The following is a 21,606-nucleotide window of genomic DNA, read 5'->3' as shown; positions in this document are numbered from 1 at the left end:
CATTATAAAGATACAGAGAGAAGGTACAGAGAAAGCAGACCAATCTCAAGAGGAGGAAATGTTTAGGGATTACTTACTGAGGGGCAAAACAAAATTTCCTTTCTTGGAGACAAGCTATTTTCTCAGATATCTTAAGGTATTGCTCTGTGACAGGGATGAGTCATATGACTTCACAGTTGACAGATTTCCCTCATTTTCCTGTGGTTTTTTTAAAAATTATTTTTAAAATTTTCTAATCCTTCCAGGATCCCCTTTCATGGCCTGAGCAAGAGCTGCAAACTGACGGACGTGTAACCAAGGCGTCTCCACAGGTACTGCGCCGCCGCCAGCATGATACGATAATAATATGGGGGGACAAACTTCCTGTGGCACTTTTGTTATCTTACATGGGTTTTTAAAAAAGCCTTTCCTATCTATTATAGACTTATTTTCCATTTTATTTTTACGAAAATTGTATAGATGACTCTATTCCCATTTACTCGACTCCCACCCATTTCCTTTCCTTTCATGATAAAGTTGAATCAACATAAGTTCTTTAAGTGAATCCAGATGACAAGAGATGGAAGAGCATGTTTGAAAAAGTACATCTTTTTCCATTTTATTAAGCCAACAACACATTAAAAACCACTTCGGGAATGATGTGTAGGTGTGGTAAGTCTATCTGCTTTCCAAACAAACTGCTCTCTACTCCCTCACAGACCGGCTATTTCCCCAGTGAGTGCAGCCATCCAGCCCAGCCAGAAATTGGGATAAATCAGATGGGAGGAAGCTGAGGTCTGTCCTTCTGTGAGGCAAAGTGACTTGTTTAAGCAAATAAACTGTAATTAATATTGGCTTTGACAAAAATAACCACTTATTCCTTGCAATTGCTTAGACACTACCAGACATTATACCAATAGACCAACAGCCCCGTCATCCCGGTTGCTGGTGATGAAGTCACGGACACTTTTTCTCTGTGGATATAAACACACACACACACAGCCCCAAATGAAACGACCACGTTCATTTGTTTATTGGCTCATGGCGCACCTTGCCTCTCTGGAAGGCACGCCTCGAAGGGCAGCATCTCACCTGTGTTGTTCACTGACTGACAAGATCCTACCACAGGACAACGCGCCGTGGGTCACAGTGTCCTGTCATTTCAGGCATGCCTGGGTGGGCCTGCGTGCTGCCCTCTGGAGCTCAGGGACAGGGGCAGGGACGTGGCAGTGTGTGCGCAGGAAGGGCAGCACAGCGTGGCCTGGTGCCTCCATGTCACTGTCCTGCATACGGGACTGTGCCAATGAACGAGGATGTAACTGGCCTGCTTTGTCATCTGCATTAATTCTGACATTCTCCCTCCACCGCCCATTGGTTCTCTCTCCTTCCCCTCTACAGACAGAAAGTTTCGCTGAAAGTAAGGCTAATGCAAATCCACTGACGTGCTCAACACATTGGAAAAATCCAATTAAAACAATGAGCCAGATCCCAGCAGTTAAGCTGACACTTCCCTGGCATAAAGAGGTATTCTGTCTAGACTGTTAACTCCTTCACGCACTAGAGAGCTATTTACCACCTTTGAGCTACTTAAAACTGGGGCCTCGTTTGTCATCAGCCGTTTCCCAGGGTATTTATGATACAGAGAAAATCCCAGAGGCATGTGGCCACTCATCACCCCGGGCCCGGGGTGACTCTGGCTAACTGTTTCACCTTGCTGACCCGGTTTCCTGATCTACAACGGGCGTTCCAGCACCTTTGCCGCCGATGTGAGAGGATCAGGGAAAAGCGACACCTACGAAGCTGGTGCCTCGCGGTGGGTACACGGCTGCCGGCTTTCACACGCTCGCTGCGCTGGCTGCTCCTGTCACCTGCAAGGTGTTTCTGGTAATCTGTTCAGACACACGTGGCTAGTTAAGTGGAGGGGTCAAACCACAACCTGGGTCTAACGCCAAAGCCAATGAACCACTTGCGGCCTATCTTTTTGCCACATAGCAGAATGTTTTGAGGACTGTAACACACTACATATATGAATAAACCATTAATAGCAGCAGTAACTAACCTATTAAATTAAGCTTTAGTTTATTTGGTTGCTTACGCATTGAGAGGAAACTAAGAGTACCTACTGCTCACAGGCTGAGGGCACGTACAAATCCAACGCAGATGAAAGCTGGCATTATGTTTGTATTCAGAAAGTTATTGAAAAGAAATACGACACAGAAACACAAGAGGGCGATATAATCAACCAGCAGCCTACTTCTCATTCAACTTGTTTGATGTGTTAATCCATGACATAAACTGGATGGCACGTATAAAAGTAAAAATAATCAATTAGGTAGTGAATTTGAAGGAACAAAATCACAGCTTCTCTATAACCCTAGGGAATTATGGACCTCTGTCCAGAATGACAATCCCTATGAGTGGTTCTCAAACTGTGGTCCTTAGACCACAAACAGCATCAGCGCCATCTGGAAACCTGTTAGAAATGAAATCTCAAAACTAGCCAATCAGACATGCTGAGGGGGGGGCCCAGTGACCTACATTTAAATAAGCTTTCTAGAGGAAATGGATGCAAGGTCAAATCTGGGCACCACTGCCTTAGCCTAATGGCTGTTCAAAGTTCCTTTAGAGAGAAGATCTACAATCAGAAAGTAGAAATCACTGGCCTAGGGTCTAAGACATCGTTACCCTGAAAAATGAACAGAAGTGAGTGAATGCTCTGGGAGATCTGGTTAAGACCTAAGGAAAGGTGGGAACCGAATCATACCATTATGCTAAAGGCATCAGGAACTGAAAAGACTGAATTTAAGCGCAAAGCACAGACCTACTGGCAGTTTTACAGAGAAAAATGGGTAGGTGCAGGAATCTTGGGGAACATGAGCCTTCCATAACGTAACATAATGCAGTTATACTTTGGCCAAGTCACTGTAAGTAAATGGTGGGTTACATTTAATGTCATCTCCCATATCAAGAGTGAAAACGAAAGCACCATTTTCCTTTGCGTTATGTGCGGCATCTGATTTCATTTGAGGGTAATTATAAGAAAAGGGAGAATAGCTAAGTTTTATAAGATAAATGGAAAAGCAAAAGGAACCAGAAAAAGCCTAGATAGCTACGCTTTGGTTAAAAAAAGACATCCCAACCTTAAGGATTTCTTTATTCTGCTTGAAATGACTAATCAGTTAGTTCACGGTCAACTTTCAGACCGTTAATTTCATTTCCATGCAATGTCATGTGTAATTTGCTGTGTTTAAACTAGAACAAAACCATACTGTAAGTGATAGCAAATCACATTTTCCTTGCCTTCACCAAACATCTTTATCGCACATTGTCTGTTTTACAACAAACTTGTACTTAGGAAGCACCTTTGTAACATAATTTAAAAATCTAATAAAGCAAATTGACAAGCACACAGGGCTCACCACATCCCGGGAGGACACAGCAATGCCTCTGAGTAGACATCACAGTCTTCGTTTAACTCATAAGAAAACAGAGACATCTCCTGATGCCTTTGTCTGCACAGCCCTGCTGTCTGCTTGGTCCACACCTTCATGCTTCAACAGTCACGTCACTTGATCCTCAATGAAATTTTGGAATTCAAAGAATTTATCTAAATGGTGGCTGCGACAGTTGCCATTGTGATATATTTCAAGGCCATCCTTCTTTGATATTACACCTGTGATGCCAGAAACTAAGTAAGTTTTCTCTACTTGTGGGCAACAAAAAGCAGGAAGTTTACAGAATCTGGTCCTCTACCCCTGTCCATGTTTCTCTATAAAATTAAGTAGTACTTTCGCGTAAATTATTAAAATATTCTGTAGAAGCAGTCTCTTCAACAGAATGTCAGACAAGCTTAGCACAGAGCTTGGAACAGAGTGGACACCTAAAAAAATGCTGGCTGAAGTCAAGGCCACGATTTAGAAAGTCTTTTCTTTTTTTTCAAATACTGACGTATAGACTTTCACCTCACTCTCTAAATTCAAGTGTATCAACCAATGCCTAACGCTGTTTAATGTTTCTGTTTAAGGAGAAGAGCCTTGAAAAGTCTGAAAGAATAGTTTCATGACTATCTACTACTCATTTATGGCTCAGCTCAAGGGTCTCTCTTTGGTGATGCCCTTCTTAATATCCCTGCTTTCTGGATGAGTGAGTGAGTGAGTGAGTGAGTGAGTGAGTCTGCCTCCAGTGACCCAGCTTGGGACATGGTGGAGCAGAGATTTGAACTCAGTTTTATCTGACTTCAAAGCCGTGCTGGCTCTCTGAACTTCCAATTGCTTAACACGGCTGGGCAATAAGTCAATAAAAGGGTTCATTCATTTTCAGTGGAAGATGCAGTAAGCTACTGGCTCAAGATGGAATCAGGAGGCCGTTTCTTCATGTTTAAACCGAAAGGTAGATTACACAAGGGTGTAATCTAAAATAATGAGGCGAAGTGTACAGAAGCAGCCAGCTTAAACAATCAGAAATTACATACTGAAATGTAAATATGAAATAAGTTCTACATGTGTAGGTGTGAAATGGAATACCATGCAAACAAACACAATAATCGAAATCGATCACCTCGTCCAGCAAAACATTGAAACCAGTGTTTCTCAAAGTGGTTCCGTGGGAAGTTAATGCTTCCTATAGCACAAGAGGGTGTGTGGTCAGTGAAATAGGAAAAGGTCTTTGACTTGGACAGGCCTCTCCGTCACAGGCTGCCTTCAAGGCTTTAACATACACACGTGCACCATACATCCCCACGGGTTACATGTAATGAATGCTTTCCCATCCAGAACTCTTGACAAAAACAAGGTATGGGATTCGTGTCTCAAGGAAAACCCTTAGGAAAAGATGTCTCACACTGTGATACTGCTGTTCTCAGGTACGAGGGAGCCAGATGCACCGGGCCCAGCATGGCTAACGCACATGCTCAGGCAGGGGACACGGTGAGAGCCCCCTCCTGGCTTGTACAGCACAGCCTAAAGCGCAGCCACACTCCCCTCACTAATCCGTGCTGCGGGAGCTGGCTGACAGAAGCCCAGAAGGAGGAGCCTGGTCGGCCTGTTGTCCCTGCCCGGCAGGAGTGGTGGCCTTGACAAAGGGCTACGGTGAGGAGAGGTCAGAGGCAATATCTGCAGAGGAATCCAAAATCAGTCCAAGATGGAACATTTAATAGGAAGCAGGTGGTAGGTGGAATGGCGGAATCCAGGCTAAGAGGCCACGCCGGGGACTTCCAATGGGAAACCCAGCAGAAGTGGAAGGGGTCAAAGGAGGGAGTCTGAGGCTGAGTTTGGCAGAATTCTCTGAGCCAAGGAAAATACCTGCATTTGCTCTTTCCAATGAGCCTCCAGATTTGGGCCTAGAGAAGGGACTCTGGAGGCTTCCAGAACCAAGATCATGCAGACAGATGGCTGTGAATTACCTCAGAACAGGGTCTGCCTTCCTTCTTGCAACATCTGTGCCACTGTTTCACGTGCTGTTCTTTAAATCAACACTTTGTACTTAACTACATTAAAAGTAAACTTTGCATTAGGCCCGTGTCCGTTGAGAGGCAGTCCGTGGGCTGCTCGAAGGCATGGTCACTGGGGTCTGAGTGGGCTCTGACAGCCGCTCAGCACTCGGACGCAGTTTTCTCAGCTGTGAAATAGGACTCATTATGGCTACGACCTGGACAGTTGTGAGGCGTAAATGAGGCTACAGATGTATGTATACAAGGTTGTTTGTTTAAAAAAAAAACACAAAACAACTTATTTAGCAGCAAAACCTGACTTGACCTGAATTCATTTGGTGGGAAACTCTGATTTGAGGTGGGGCTCTTCAGAGTGTTTATCCCACTTCATGTAAATATTCACATATTTCACAGCAGAGATAAAACTGTGTTTAGGACGACCTGCTGAGAAGTCACGGGGGGTGAGGGGGCATTATATAATATATGGCACACACACTGTCACCCTTCTGAAATCTGTAAATTCTAAATTCTTATACACATGTTACCCCAAGGGTTTTGGATAAGAGATTGTGGACTTAGATCCCCCGCCCTCTCTCTCACACACACAACACACAAACACACAGTATCTCTGTGTATAAATCTCTGAAATTGTTTCAAAGGATGTATTATAATATGAGTATTAACAGTTACAAGTCACAATTATATAATGATCTTTATTTTCTTATTTAATATTTTCCATATTTCTGAAATTTTTATAGTGAACATGTACAACTTTTATAACAGAAGGGAAGGAGAAAAGCTCCCTCTTGCCCACACCCTCCCACCCACATGCATGGATCTCATTTCGCGAAAGGCCCTACATTACGAATGGCAATGAAGCACGTCAGGACAATGAGAGGACGTCTGGCAGATCAAATGCTAAAAACTTCCAATGATGGAAGTTTTGCAAAAAGATGAGGTCTTTTAAACGTATGATATAATCCAGGGCACCCAGGGGCTCCCAATTTACTGTTGAGTATATCCATGCTCCCTACATGTTTTAGGATTTCAAAGCAGAACTTGAGGAAATAATCTGCTCAGAATCCAGATCCAACCTGCACATTTCCATCTATTCTCATCTGAGGGGGAAGAAAAGAAGAGAAATAAAAACCAAAAAAAACCCCCTCAACCCAAACCACAGTACCCTGCAGTCAGATTGCAAACAGGAAATGCTATGCAGCTGGAGAAATCTTTGCTTCAACAGCTCTGAAGCAATAACTGCCCTCTAACTGTTCAAGGAGGCGCAGGCTCTCATACAAGCTACAGAACTTTCGAAAGGCTCAGGGAAGAGAAGAAGCCAGAGGCTTGGAGAGTCCTGGCTGCACCACAACCCTTCTGGGTACTATTTTAAAAGAGGTTTTACATATACTTTCTAAAACTACTGCTATACTGGGGCTCTTGGGGTATGGTTGAGATGGTTTTCCTCTGCCCACTGAGAATCTATTTCAATCCACCAGTTACTCCTTTCCGGTCCCATTTTGTGGTTTGGTAATTAAATGGAGGCAATTCTCTGTTGACTCCTTAACGTATTTGCCAGGATCAGAGGCCACGATGGCCTGACACTGGGAATAGAACAGCACTGTTTATTTAACAAGCCATGTTTTACTGCTTTCCTTAAAATGGTTAAGAAAAAAAAAAAAAGATTGAACATAATTTTTGTATTGTATATTTAATCAAATGAGTAACAAAAAAATACTTAGAAACAGCTAAAACTCAAGGGCATTCTGCTTTCTTTTCCCTTTTCTTTTAAAAAAACAAGGGAACAGCATTGGAAAGAAAGCCTTTATCACGAACACACTAACTACTAATGGGCATTCCAAGTAGAAGGAACTGGAGGTAGAAAGGCATGGAAATAAGAAATAGCCTCTTCTCCAGGTATGATGAATAATTTATGTCTGGAGATGGTTTTGATTATCAAGGTGTCTTTAAGCGCAGGAAGGCTGTATTCAGAGAGATTGGTAAGCCAACTATAGAAATATTTCTAATAATTTCTTTTTGAATGCTATGTTCTACTGTGCATATACCATGAACCAGACCTGTGACAGGTACTTCACATAAAAACCTATGCACTTAAAACCTCGCCACAAAAACATGAACAACATCGATGAAATTGGTCATTCATTTCCACATCTCCCTGGTCACCACTAAGTGGCAGCCTTCTCCAGACTTCTCGATGCATGAGTGCTAGATTCACTTCTGGGAGGAAGAAGCAGCTAGCACTTCACCTTTGGGGAATAGGGACCGTCCGCACAAAAGACTGACTAGAAGGAGGAATTCGCAAGTCAGAGAAAGACTGACTGAGAAAACCAACACAAGAGAAACGGAAGTGGGATTACAGATCAGAGGCCTGAAGTAATAGCAGAGAAGTGAGAGTCTGTACATTTGTTACACACTGAAGTTTTTACATAACGATAACTATATTATTAAAGATTTCCCCCTTTCTCTCCCTGACCAGACTTTGATGATTTATACGTTTATTTAACCTTTTTATTTTGAAAACAATTATAGACTCAACAGAAAGTTGCAAAAATAATAAAGAGAGGTCCCTTATATCCATCAACCAGCTACTCCCAATAGTAACATCTTACATGTGCCTGCCTTCCATCTGTCTGTCTGTCTGTCTGTCTATTTATTGTACATGATCAAAACCCAGAAATCAACATTTGCACAAGACGATGAGCTAGGCCACAGACCTTCCTCAGATGCCGTGGGTTGTTGCATGCACTCACTCTTGGTATGCCTGCGTATCGTTCTATGACATTTTACCATCACCACAGTCAAGAGAGAGAACTAACCATCAACACACAGGGACTTCCTTGGGCTACTCCTTCATAGGCACCCCCTCTCCCCCTTCTCCAGCCCCTAGGAACCACTGGTCTGTTCTCCATCTCTATAATTTTGGATGACTCAGACTTTCACCAGAAAAATACACAAAAGGCAAGGTTCTTATTAAAAAGTCACTCCTTTCATTTTAAGGTGTCAAAAGCCCACAGTGGTAGAGAGAACATGAAGTAAAAGACAAAAGACCTTCTCACTTGGGAAGTCCCACTGGACAGGCAAGGCCCTGGTCCTATTCCGGCCCCAGTACCTGGGTTCCCATCAAGCAGCGTCCCAGCACTGGCTCTCCCAATAGGGAGCGGACGAGACTGCAAGTGGCATGAGGGCTGAACGATCAAGGATGAAGAATCCATCACACGGGTTCTTTGGAAAGTCAGTCTCTCGAGCTTCCGAATCTGTAACTTGTCCCAAGCAGGCAAAGTGCGTATGCTCTAAAGCCAACGCTAAGCGAAATTTAACAAAATACAAAGTTGCTTGGGACACATGATTTCATATATGGGGGGCGTGGGGGGGGGAGGAACATACAGAAAACCAGACTAGAAAAGTAAACTTCCGATATTAATGGATAGGGAAACATAAACGAGAAACTGCAATTTTCTCTTTGTATTCTAAATTTTCCCCATTAGGCATGTGTTCTTTTTATAAGAAAAAAAATACATAGATAAAGTCCACTGCAGTGGCTATTAATATTAATGTCGTCTATTAATACCATAACAATCCACTGTGTGTGACTCAAGGACAGTTTGCAGACGCTGCCACGTGGGTGATACGATGTGACCTCACACAAGCAACAGGGTAGGTGGAGAAGGTACTTTTTCTCATTCTCCCAGGGAGGAAATTCATGCTTGTAAGTCAGGCAACATTAACCCCCTCAGTGGCAGGGCTGCAGTCATAACAACGCCTTTGATTTCTGATACTGGTGGTTCTCAAGGCATGGTCCACAGGCCCCTAGAGATTCCCAAGGTCAAAGCAGTTTCAGTAACACTAAGGCTTTATCTGACTTTTGCACTGTTTTGACTGTTGCACTGATAGTGCAAACAATAATGCAGGTGAACTAGCTGGTGCCTTAGACAAGGCATCGTCACAAACTAGTCACCATGACCTTCACGGGCATGTTCTTGCAGTTAAAAAGAAAAAGAAAGGTGAATTTCATATAAGAGTGCCCGTGATGACACAGTAAGACTGATTCATTTTATTACATACCCTTCAGTATGTCTTTTTTCTACTGCTCGGTGCACAGAAAGTATGCACAGATACTGCCAAGGCAAAACAAAACGTGACGATTAGCTTGAGAAAAAGCACTTAAGCAGACTTTTGAGTTGCAAGCTGAACTGGCTGGTTTTGTTTGTTAGTTTCTGCGTGGAACACCATTTTTTTTCCTTGAAAGAACGACCAACAAACTGTTGGTATTGAGACCTGGGTATTGGTATTTTCTCTAAAATGAATGAAGTGAGCCTGTCACTGCAAGCTCTCAGAGAAAAGGTAAAATGCTGGAAAATGTGTACCTGTCACCATGAGCTTGTCAGCTTCCGAATCCTTCAAGTTCATTTATATATAATTTCGATTCATAACGCTACCAACTTTTAAGAAACAACCACTCGTCAAGTTTTGACCTCGTATCAAAGAAGAATATCGATAATTACCTGAAAAGTACTCCTCTCTCTTCCCAATATATAGACCTGTGGGAGGCTGTGTATTTTTTGTCCAGCTCAATCAAAACAACATACGGCAACAAAATAATAGATTTAAAGTTTTCTCAGTTTTAAATTCTAATACAGTTAGTATGGATAGAAATAGCCCACAATGAAAACAAAACAAAACAAAACTCTTTAGTGTCCTCAATCATTTTTAAGATTGGGGTCCTGAGACCAAAAAGTTAGAAAACTACTGGCTACCACACCCGCTCTTTCCAATAGGCTATAACTCACTGATGAGGGAAATGACAGGGAAAAACGGATAAGACAGTCCTGTGCCAGCTGAATACAAACAGGACTCTGATGACCGCTGGTATGGGGTCCAGGCATCACGTCCGGTGGGTCGCTAGTCTCCAGACAGTCTACAAAGGCAAGCTCATCACTTTGTAATTTATGGGGCGGCAGCTCGTGGAAACACCGCAGGATCTGATCGGTAGTCAGGGAAGATAGGCTCAAGCCCTAATTCTGCGACTTCCAGGCAGATTATTTATTTGGGGACTCGGTACACTTATCTGACATGGCTTTCCATACCTGCCTTTGCACTGGGAGTTGCCATAAAGATCAAATGAGAAGGTGTCAATGATAATAAAAGCTGGTTGTATTTGTAAAGCCAATTCCACGCGCCAGCTACTGTGCCTAAGGACTCGTATGTGATCTCAAGGAAGTCCCACCACTCCCAAGAAACAGATACTATTCTTTCTTTTTAGAGACAAGGAAAGCTAGCATTAGAGACATCAGTTGATTTGCCTAAGGCTATAAAAGCTAGCGAGCTGGGAGCTAGGATTCCAGGTCAGATGGAGACCCAAACCAATATTCCTCTCACCACCTACATTTCACAGCCTCTCTCTCTGATGTAACGAGATAAAGAATTACGAGGTCAAAACCATTTTCTAGGATGTGGAGGCAAGGGGCAGTAAGAGAAGCAGGTACCTTCACCCTGACTCTGGTACAAAGTAATCAGCTACAAGGAAAATCTCCTCTGCAGTCCAGACGTTGTTGGTTTAAAAGTAGAAGCTGGTGAATAAAAAGCAGTCTCAGCCCAGCATGCTGTTAACACCAACATCTGTGCCGCTCCTGGGGGTTTTCACAGAACATTTCACTCGGTCATCATTCCTTCCACAATCACTGAAAGTTCCGAAAAACACCTAAATGGTGACTGAGAGTCGCCGTCACTCAGTGGGTGGGTATTTCTCAGGTCCAACCCTTCAGAAACTCCCAATCACAAATAATGCAAATTTTTCCCTATGTAGTTAGTCAAAAATAGAAAGCTACAACTGACCACAAAATCTCCCCTTTCATTTTCCTCAATAAAAATAAGTAAGAATTTAATATAAACGATTACAATGCCCATTGTAAGCGATATCTTAATTAGAAAATGTTATTTTTCAGTATTTACTATAGACTCTGAAACAAAACAGACATTTGGTATTTGCTGGTTGAATTGAGGACACAATCAGAACACCTAAAAAATGTGAAAGGGTCCTTTTAAAATCTTGCTTTCTAAATTTCAACTGTACCCAACTTTTGCTTAATGTTTCCAGCCTTCACTAACCTAAGTGAATAAAATTTTGGTGAATCTTCTGAGAAATACTGGTTCTCATGGGGACGTTCCAGAGCTTCAACAAGGGGGAGTGCGCCCCTAAACTCCTCAGCCTGGGACTGCACATGCTGCAAGCTGACCCAGAAACCCCTCCCTCCCTGGGGGGCTTGGCTTCTTCTGTGCCCTCTGCTCCAAGGCAAAGCCCCATCTTCCCTTTCCTGGCAAAACAAAAAAGGGAAGCAGCAAGCGGCTGGCTGTTGTCAGGTCGTATACACTCCTGGGACTGACTTTATTCAGTCAGAATAGCATTCCCTTAGTAACCAACTACAGTACAAACGGATTCTTCTACCTGCGCCCACTTCAACGGGGAAATGCTTGTTTTTATATTTTTAATTAAATGTGCAGGTCTTCTTGCAATGTTAAATCTTTCTGAGACTTCTATTCCTTAAAGGGGAGCAGACATGGAAGAAGGCGGCCTTCAGCTTGGGTATGGTTAGGGGAATAGCTAGATGGGCACTTCTTCTAGTTAAGGAGACAACCCCCAGAGCAGGTGGTGGAGTAGGGTGGGAAAGACGGTGGCTGCAGAGACAGAGTGTTTGGCCTCACATCTGTTTCCTCACAGTGCCCGAACAAGTTATATAATCTCAGTGTGCCTCAGTTTCCTCATCTGGGTTAAAGAGAGAATAACTGGACGATTGCTGTAAATTGTTAAATAAGAAATCCACGCAGTATGCACATGGCCAAGTTCTGAAAGTGTGCAACAAGTATCAGTGGTCTTTGCAGGGCAGTAAGCAAATGCATTACTAGGTAAGCAGATGCAGACAATGAGTGATGCCTGAGTGGCCCCGGACTGGTGTGGCCGGCAGATACACAGAGGGAAGGGACCCACAGTGCAGGCAAGGGTAGAAATGGAATGGTCCAGGAAACGTGGATGTGATGGCTCTGGACGTGACCCAAATCCACTTGGTCTCAGGAAGACATTCCTGTGAAAACAGCTACCTCAGAGAAAACAGCTTCCTCCCAGGCAAGCCTTTTACTGCTTATTACCAAAGTGAATTGGCAGAGGCTGTCACTTCCTTTTTTCCCACCATTCCCCCCTTTGAGCAATGCCACCAGCAAAAGGCAGGTGATACCCAGAAGAGGGAGAAATGACAGGCCCCTTCTGAATAAGAGGTTTAAATAATCTAAAACTTACAGAAATATCACAGGTTTATCAAAGAAACCCCAAAGCGTAGGAATATGTAGGTGCTGAGTTCAAAGTTATCCTTCCTCAAGTTTTTGAAAATAAGACAAATTTCTATTTTTAACCTTCATTATCTTTAAGATTAGTTGTCACAGAGTGAGACTAACTCAATGGCCTACACCACTAATTAGAATTGAGTTGTCAGGAAGACACACATACACACATCAATGCATCAGGTATGATAGGGAAGGAAGAGTATTCTGATTAGTCAAATATTCAGGCTAATATACTATATGCTATGGAATATTAGTTTTCATTTCTAAGAGGAAATGAAAACTAAGCCAGCCATTTGTATCACATCGATTTGTGACAAGATTCACGCATAGGCCAAGAAGCCTATCTGACATGAGTAACTGACCCAGGGCCGCGACATGTTGAGTTTGAACTCTGGGGCCTTACAGGAGGCACCGATGCAATCCCAAGACTGAGGGAGAAGAAGGCTGAGGAAATCAGGATAGTGTTCCTTTGGGCACCTTTCAACCTCCCTGTACCCCCATCTCTTGGGACTTGGGGGAAAAGAAACTTGAATAAATTACCCACAGGCAAGTGTGGGTGGTAGTGCCACACAGAGTGGACACAGTGTAAGGGTGGTGGGCACCGTCTGCTGACACACAGACAACACTGCCTGGCAAACAGCACCCCCGCCCCAAGTCTGCCTCCTAAGGCCTGCAGCTCCAGTGTCCCAGATTTCGGGGGATTCTTCTTGCCATCTACTTCTGCAACCAGATTCCCTAAATCTCAAAATATTCTTCTTGGAGGTGGTTAAAAGGATGTGGGGAGTTGGGAGAAGTTACTTATTTTTACATTGGGGATCAAAATCATCTTCACACAAGTGGGATGGAACAGGTCTGTTTGACACAGAAATCATCATCCCTCTTTCAACTAGCTGGAGTTGTTAAAAATTTCCTAAAACAAAAACAAAACAGCGGTAGAATGTGGAAAAGAATTCAGGTTAACCCATTTCTCTCAGAGTCAATAAATCTCCCCTGCTATCAGCTGGGTCAGAGGTACACATTCTAGGAATTTCACAGTGGTATTTTCTTTACACGGGACTCCATGCCTCGGACGAGAAAGCCTTTTGGCCGTCATTGGCAAAGTCCTGTATGAAATGGCTTACCAGATTTTTCAGCAGTGTGGACAGTTCCTTGGTGAGAGTAGAAAACTTGACAAAGGCGGTGCCAAGATCTGGGTTGTCTCGACTTAAAAAGTTACTTCCAAACTTATCAAGAACTTGTGCATAGTTTTCTTCATTTTGTACGTGATCTAGAAGAGAAGAAGAAAGAGGAGGCTGAGCTATCATTTGCCACAGTGACGAGTTATTCGGAACAACTACTGATCACCAGACACTCTCAAAGGAAAGCAAAGAGAAACTGCATCAATTATTTACTGAACGTCCAGAAGGTGCTTAGCCGAGCACTGGATGTTCTCCCTCCGTCTTTACCGAGGGAGATGCCCCGTTTCTCTACCACGGCATTCAGCTCACTTATGCTTCAATGCATCCTCTGACTCCCCATTGGCTGAGGGGGCAAATTATCAGCACCTTTTCAAGCAATTAGGAAACTATGATGATCAGGAAATAAGGGGCAAATTCTCAGAAAATTAATCTTGGAATGCAAACGAAAAATCCATGTGTTCTAATTTAATTTCCTTGAACTTAGTCTAAGGCCCCAGGACTTTCTCACACCAGCTCTTGGTGCAAAGCGTGCCGGGGGGAATGGATGGAGCTGGGTCTTGAGTTTGGCTTCACCGCACCTGGGAGCTTGCTGCTACCCTAGTGTTTCATCTCCTACGGCTGCCATCCCAGCTGGCATATGTGAGGTAGCGATCAAATATTTGTGAACAAGTGTCCTCACTCTGAGCTTTGCTTTTCTGATCTATGAACTGGAGCTAATATGTACTTTATAAGATTGTGCTGCCGATGAGTTGAGACAAAATATACAAAAGCTTCTCGTAAGAGTAAATGCTCCATAAATCACAACTCCCGCCTCCTTGAAACACTTTCTTTTTTAAAAAATTAAATTTGTTGGGGTGACACTGGTTAATAACATTATATAGGTTTCCAGTGTACAATTCTGTAATACATCATCTGTATCTTGCATTGTGTGCTCACCACCCCGAGTCTGATCTCCCTCTGTCACCATATATTTCACCCCATTTACCCCCTTGAACTCGCCCCATACCCCCTTCCCCTCTGGGAACTTTCATACTGTTGTCCGTGTCTATGCGTTTGTGAAAACACTTTATTTACTTGGCTTCCAGGACAGTACACTCTCCTCACTGTCCTCGCACCTCATGGCTGACCTCTGCTGTCTCTGTTGGGCGCTCATCACTCTGACCTCATCACGTGGCACAGCCCTGACTGCTTTGGGCCTTTATTGTTTTTATCAATGTTCACTCTTTCGGGATGTCCCCTAAACTCACAGCTTTTAATAACTCCTATCAGCTGACATCCCCAGCCCAGACCCCACCTCTGAAACACAGACTTATGAATCAGAACTGCCTACTCAATATCTGCACGAGGATGCCTGATAACTATGTTTGATCTTAACATGCTAAACACAAACCCTTGATTTTTGCCCCCAAGCCTCCTTTCTCTGCCGTCCCCTATATCGCAGTTAACGGCAAACGCATTTTTAGAATTGTTCAGGCTGAAACCCACCAAGTCACACTGGATTTTTCTTTCTCATGGCTCAGATCCAATCCACTGGCAAACGCGGTTGGCTCCACCTTTCAATTATATCCAAAAGCTGACAACGTCTCACCATCCCCATGGCTGTCACTATTGTCCAATATCAGCTCTTGCCTTGATCACTGCAAAAACTTCCTGCCAGAGTCTCTTTCTTGCAGCTCTTGCTTTCCCCCAGCCTGTTGTCTATACAGCACCCAGTGGGATCCTATAAAATGGTGCATCAGATCTTGCGACTCTTACAGCAGACATTACCACTGTCACGGACATCTAGGTTCCCAGTTCTTGCAGGGTTATGGAAAAGAGGACCGCACATCCCCACACCCTGGAAGGAACAAAGCATGGGAGGCAATTTGCGCCGACCAAAGACACGTGAGTGGAGGTGATGGGTACTGCCGTCACGCACAAGCATTTCTAATGCCTGTGTTCACCTCTCCACCTCTCTCCCTCTGCCGCGACATACAGGGAAGCACGCATCTGCATGGAAGCCCATGGTAGATGTATAATATTTACTGAAGGAATAAACGAACAAATACGTGTCTAACAAAATCCCCTCTCTCACAACCGTATCTTTTTAAAGGCTTAATTCAACACCTTTTCCTTTATAAAGCCGTCCCGTAGTTGGCAATGACCCTTCCTTGCCCAGAATTCTCTGTACCTCTTCTGCACCACTTTCCAACCACATCACATCGTATCTGCGTTAAGTGCAGGATCTTTCCCAGCCACCAGACCAAGAGCTGCAGGGATCGCCTCTGGCTCACCTCTGCATCTCTACCCAACAAACCACTGCAAAGTTTTCAGTAAGCTAGGCTTCTGAAGCTGGAGTTCAGTAAACAGTTGTTGATGTGGATTTGTTGATTTCCTTTTTAGGAACTTAAGAAGCATTCCCTTCTTGTTCAATAACTGAGACGAAATTTTAACACATGTCACTCTCACACATGCCCTGAGTAACTGAGCGGGAGCAATGGATCTCATGAAACAGAAAAAGAGTCTGAACTGGGGAAGGAAGTCGAAATGCAACACAGGAAATAAGTGTCACAGCAGTCCAGTGAAACAAAATGAGGCCCCAGCAGTCTTCCAATCATCACCACATTAAAAATTCACGATGCCTACAGTGGATGTCAGCATTTCAGGCTGAGATATTAAAAAAGATAAGACGCAGCTCTGGTTACTGCCCAAGTTCACTCAGAGGAATGGCGCAGAAAAACACAAAAGAAAGGCCTCATCAGCTCACAGACAGGATGCATGTGCTTGCTCTCCCTCCTAAGCTGCAGCTACCCCTGACAACTCCTGTCGGAGGCCAAAGAGCCTCACTCAACACTCAGAATCACAGCCCACCTGACATGTCCTGCTTTTGGAGCCCAGCAAAAAGAGAATGCAGCTGCCACTCCAACTGCTTTCAAGAAAAGTGTCTCAGTGGTAAATAAAACACAACTATCAGGCTTTTGGTTTGTTTGCTTCAAATTATAAAATATTTCAAATGACGTAAAAATCTTTAGACTAACAGAATATCTGTGTACCCACCAACCAGTGAAGAAAGTATTACAGAATGCTTCATGATTCTGGTGGAGGACAGAGTGAGGGCCGAGGGAGGGAGGGGCCTTTGCAGAGTCCAGGAAGCAATCTGAATGGAATGTAAATTCAGGGGTTCAGACAAGAAGGGGACAATAAAAGGGCTTTGGTGGTGCGGGGTGGGGGGTGGAAGGGCCCTGTCACAGGCCTGGGTGTGACTGAATGAGAGGGACCCACGAGGCAGGAAATGGCCTGACCTGTTCAGGACATTTCAGAAAGCAAGATAACGCTGTGTTAAGATCTTACTACATTCAAGTGCTAGAAGACTTCTGGGAGATTGCTACAGTGGGGGCTGGGGAAAGCAGGTGAGAATAGAGATTGAATACAAGAATAGGGAAACAGGGAAATGCGATCCATTCATTATGGAGACCCAAGCTTTTCAAATATTTGTAGGGAATTTCTGGCATTCACGGTGTTGCTGGAGAACATAAAATAATTCTAAGAGCTACGTGACTCCTTTCAGTTGTGAAAAAGGAACACAATAATATAGTTTTACCAACTGAACCTGAAAGGGCCACTTAGTCAGGATTTCAGCGGCTGGCATTTCTTGGGCCGGATGACTCAGAGATATTAAGCACTTAAAAAGCTCCACGCAGCTTGAAGGGGCCTTTACTTTCGTCCCAACATTTCCCCCCCAGGGCGATACCTAAGCAGTGATTTACTCTCCCAGTAATAACAGTGATAATAGCTGGTTTGTTGAGAATTCAGCATGTGTTGCTGACTGCATTTAGCACTTTACCTACATTACTTCACTCTTATTAACAAGCTAGGTGGTAAGTACTGTTATTGTCCTCGTTGTAGAGACACAGAAAAAACATGCCCAAGGTCATACAGCTCATAAACAGGGGAACTTCAACTGAAGCCGATTTGGTCTCAGAGTTGGGGACTTTCCCCATATCCTAAAGTGGGACAGACCTCGTTCAAATCCCAGGTCCATGTTCACTGGGCGCGGCCTGGGCTCCGCCAATTTCAGCTTCCTGATCCTCCTGTCCCCTGCTGTGCGATACGTGTACGATGGGACTTACTTCACAGAGGTTCTGTGGGGATGAAGTGAGACTGCACGGTATACCCTACGCTCGGTAAGTGTTTCTGATGACAGGAACAGCGACAACAATGGCACAGGCTGCCCAGGCCGGGCCAGCACCGTGGAGTCGGCCAGGGGTGGCCCCGGGGCAGAGGCTCCCATGACACTCTGAAGCCAGTGACAGCACTCAGTGTACCCTCCTCGGGGCTGGCGATAGCAAGTGCCTCGGGAATATTCAAGTTCCATGTTCTTTAAAAATACCTTGTCTGTTCTCCAGACAAGGATGTTCAGGACCCTTGCCACAGTGAGACAGGCCTTTCTCTGCGGGGTGCTTGCCTACTTGCCACCCTGCGTTAGACCTTACCATGTGGGGAAGCTTTCCGAAAACCTCCCGACCAGCCTGCCAACCAAACCTGATTCTGTCGCCGTAACTACAGCTGCCATGTATTAATACTAAGCACTGACTGTGTAGTGGGGTCCATCATAGGGAAGATCCTACGCTCCTGCAAGGCCGTTGTTTCCTCGGTAAGAAAGTGAAACTCAATGGTGAATCCACATTAGAACCCAGCCCTCCTTTGATTCCAGAGCCCGCCCTTTTCTGCTGACAGACTCAGGAAAAGATGGCCATGGAGACTGGAATCCACTACCAGAAAGGCTTAATGATAAACACCTAGGAAACTGGGGGGATAAGAAAGACCCCCTGTCCCACAATAATGACAATGAAAATTAAAACAACGATAATTAACAATTATTAATTGCAACAATAATTACGGCCAACATTTTTGATCACTTCATGTGCCGGGAACGGTGCTAAGTATTTTTCCTACATCAAGTCAGGCAATGCTCACAACTAGTATCCCTCTTTTATCAATGCAGAAACTGGTTCTGAGAGGTTAAACAAGTTGCCCAAGGTCACACAGCTGGGCGCTGAGTGCAGAGCCTGTGCTCTTAGCCAATACGCTTGGTCGAGTGTTGGAACCCCTAGAAGTCTTCTCATTTGAGCCAGATGTCGAATGATCGAGGGACCTGAAAAGCTAGGTCTTAGCTCAAGCCACTCACTACCCTGTGGCCCTGGTCAGGCCACCGAGGCTCTCGGGGGCCTTAGTTTCATCTACAGAACAGTTCTAGTAGCACCTACCCAGCTGACTCCTACAGGGTGTGCTAAGGAGGAAAGACGTCGTCATTAACACGTTGCGTACGGATCACGAGAATCTTCACGAGGGATTTAAACCCCGCCGTACGCAACGTGTTAAGACGAACACTCTTTGGCGCAAGCAGCAGCACCGACAGAGAACACCACAGACCCACACAGACCATTTCTATGGAATGAGTGTAGGCCTCCAAGGCACACCTAGTAAGTCCTCCCTTGGGGTGCCCGACCTGACGAGGCACAACCTGACGCTCACTGAGGCATCGTCACCGTGCAGTGGATGGACACTGGCCTGGTCCCTGGTGTGAGTCTCCCTCTGGTCCTGACTGGCCCTATGTGACCCTGAAAAAGCCACTGAACTTTCCTGGGCCTCCATGGCCTACGTGAAGCGTGATAGATAATACCTGTGAAGTACACGGTGAGCCTGTAAAAATGTCTTTACTTTTATCACTTTCATTCACTCTGAGACTTAGGGCTGAAATTGTGATGTTAATTCCGGTATAACCTGAATATATCATGGTATTTTGGGGAGGACTCCAGGGTACATAAGACGACTGTGGATCAAATCCCAGGTCTTCCCCTGACCAGCTGCGGCTCCGGGGCAATATATATGTGATCTCTGACTCTGCCTTCTTAGCTGCAGTTGTACCTATTTGGTAAGGTTATTACACAAACTCGATGAGAAAAGCATACAATGTGCCTCATCCAGTTTCTGGCCTAAGGTGGATGTTTATGACATGTGAGGTACCATCCCTGACTCCAAAGTAATCTCACTTCCTTAGCTTCCCACATGCTTTCCTGGGGGCCTCGCTTCTTTTCCCAGGTTCTTATGCAAGTTATCCTCTGTGCCAAGAGTCCAGAGCAACCTGTGTTTATCATGTTACCTTCCTGGGCCTAGCAAAGTTCCCGGAGCGCGGCGTGGAGACATGGGTTATTCTCCTAGTCATGCAACCCAGCTGAAGTGCTCCAGTCCGCCAAGCTCCATCACAAGCTCCAGGCCTCAGCTTGCCTCTTTCAAGGTCAAATATACGTGGAACCTCCCAGACAAGCTTGTGGTTCATTCCTCTCCTCAGCCTCTTGCAATGCCCAGGTTCCCAACTTTATCTCATCTGTTGTGCACCCAGGTCCCAGCGTTGGGTGCGCACAGTTGGCAAAGGGCACCAAAGTGCTCAGTAAAATGCTCGGTGTGCAGTGAAACCTCTCGGAACAAGTCTTTTTTCCATCCTTCAAAAAATACTCAGCATTGGCTCTGTGCCAGGCATATAAAATACAATGAGCTACAACTGCAATAGTAAAGCCCTGTAATACGAGTTATCAATTATAGCGCTGCCAGAGGAGGAAGTGATAAATTCTTTTATTCTATCCTACACATACTTTGTAGCACTAATCACACTTTTAAAATTTTAATTCCGTTTGTTTTTAAAATTACAAAGATCACTCATATACTAAGATGTATAAAAATAAAAATTACTATTTCCCCCTTCCCCTTCTCCAACCTCATTCTCCTTGAAATGTGCGCAAAGTGAATGCTTCTGAGGATATCTCAGCAAAGCTTTCTCTACGCTTAAAACATACAGACACACATAAGCATAGTGCTTTGCTTCCCTTTTGTCACTTAAAAAAAAACAAATGGGATGTTATATATAAGACTATGGTTTACTTTTTCCCTTGTGAATAAAGATCAAGAGATTCAGTACAATTAAATCTAATTATTTTTTAACTGTGATTATATTCCAAACAATATCACAATTTGTATAACTATTCTTCTCCTGAGAGACTTCCAGTTTTTGCCACCAAAAGCAGTAACTATTCTTATACGCAAGCTCTTACGTGCTGTAACTTTATCTCTGAAAAGATATTTATAAAAGCAGAATTGTTGAGGGATACGGTGTACATTTCAAATTTTTATTAATATTGCCATGATCTTTTCCAAAGAGGTTGGCTGTAGCAATTCACATCCCCAACAACCACGCAAACATAAAAGAGCCTATTTCTCTGTGACCTCACCAGCACATAGACATTTTTCAAAAGTTCTTGCCAGATGGATGTGAAAAACTTAAGTATAGTAAACCTCCGTATCCTTTTGTATTTTATTGTCCATTCACATTTCCTTTTCTGCCTGTTCACATACTTGGCGCAGTTTTCCATTGCTTGTCTCTTCATATCAGGTTGTAAGAGGGCTGAATTACATAAGGGACAGCAATATTTTGTAATACGTGTGGCAAATATTTTCTTCCATTTGTCTTTTAATGTTGTTTATGGTGCCCTTTGCCACACAGAACTTCTGAAATTTCAAGTAGTTAAATATTCCAATCTTTACTCAAAGGACTTTTGGGTTTCCTGCCTTGCTTACTATGTTCCTAAACCTTCTAATGTTTATTTTTTTTAAAAAATAAACCCACACATTTAAATC

General features: G+C 44.0%; 1 protein-coding gene across 7 annotated transcripts in view; it reads right to left on the bottom strand.

Moving 5' to 3' along the window:
* Positions 1-21,606, bottom strand: part of ASAP1 (ArfGAP with SH3 domain, ankyrin repeat and PH domain 1) — a 293,346-nt gene that overhangs the window by 87,290 nt on the left and 184,450 nt on the right. For all 7 annotated transcript variants that reach the window (XM_074316678.2, XM_088798947.1, XM_088798946.1 and 4 more), the window contains one exon: positions 13,879-14,024. In XM_074316678.2, coding sequence (XP_074172779.2) covers positions 13,879-14,024 — 146 coding nt within the window. The remainder of the gene's footprint in view (positions 1-13,878; positions 14,025-21,606) is intronic.

This window comes from Rhinolophus sinicus, chromosome 6, assembly GCF_057876585.1.
Source record: "Rhinolophus sinicus isolate RSI-liver-muscle chromosome 6, RSI-T2T, whole genome shotgun sequence".
Taxonomy (NCBI): Eukaryota; Metazoa; Chordata; class Mammalia; order Chiroptera; family Rhinolophidae; genus Rhinolophus; species Rhinolophus sinicus.
The sequence above is the reverse complement of the archived record's forward strand: the minus strand, read 5'-3'. Positions and strand labels throughout refer to the sequence as shown.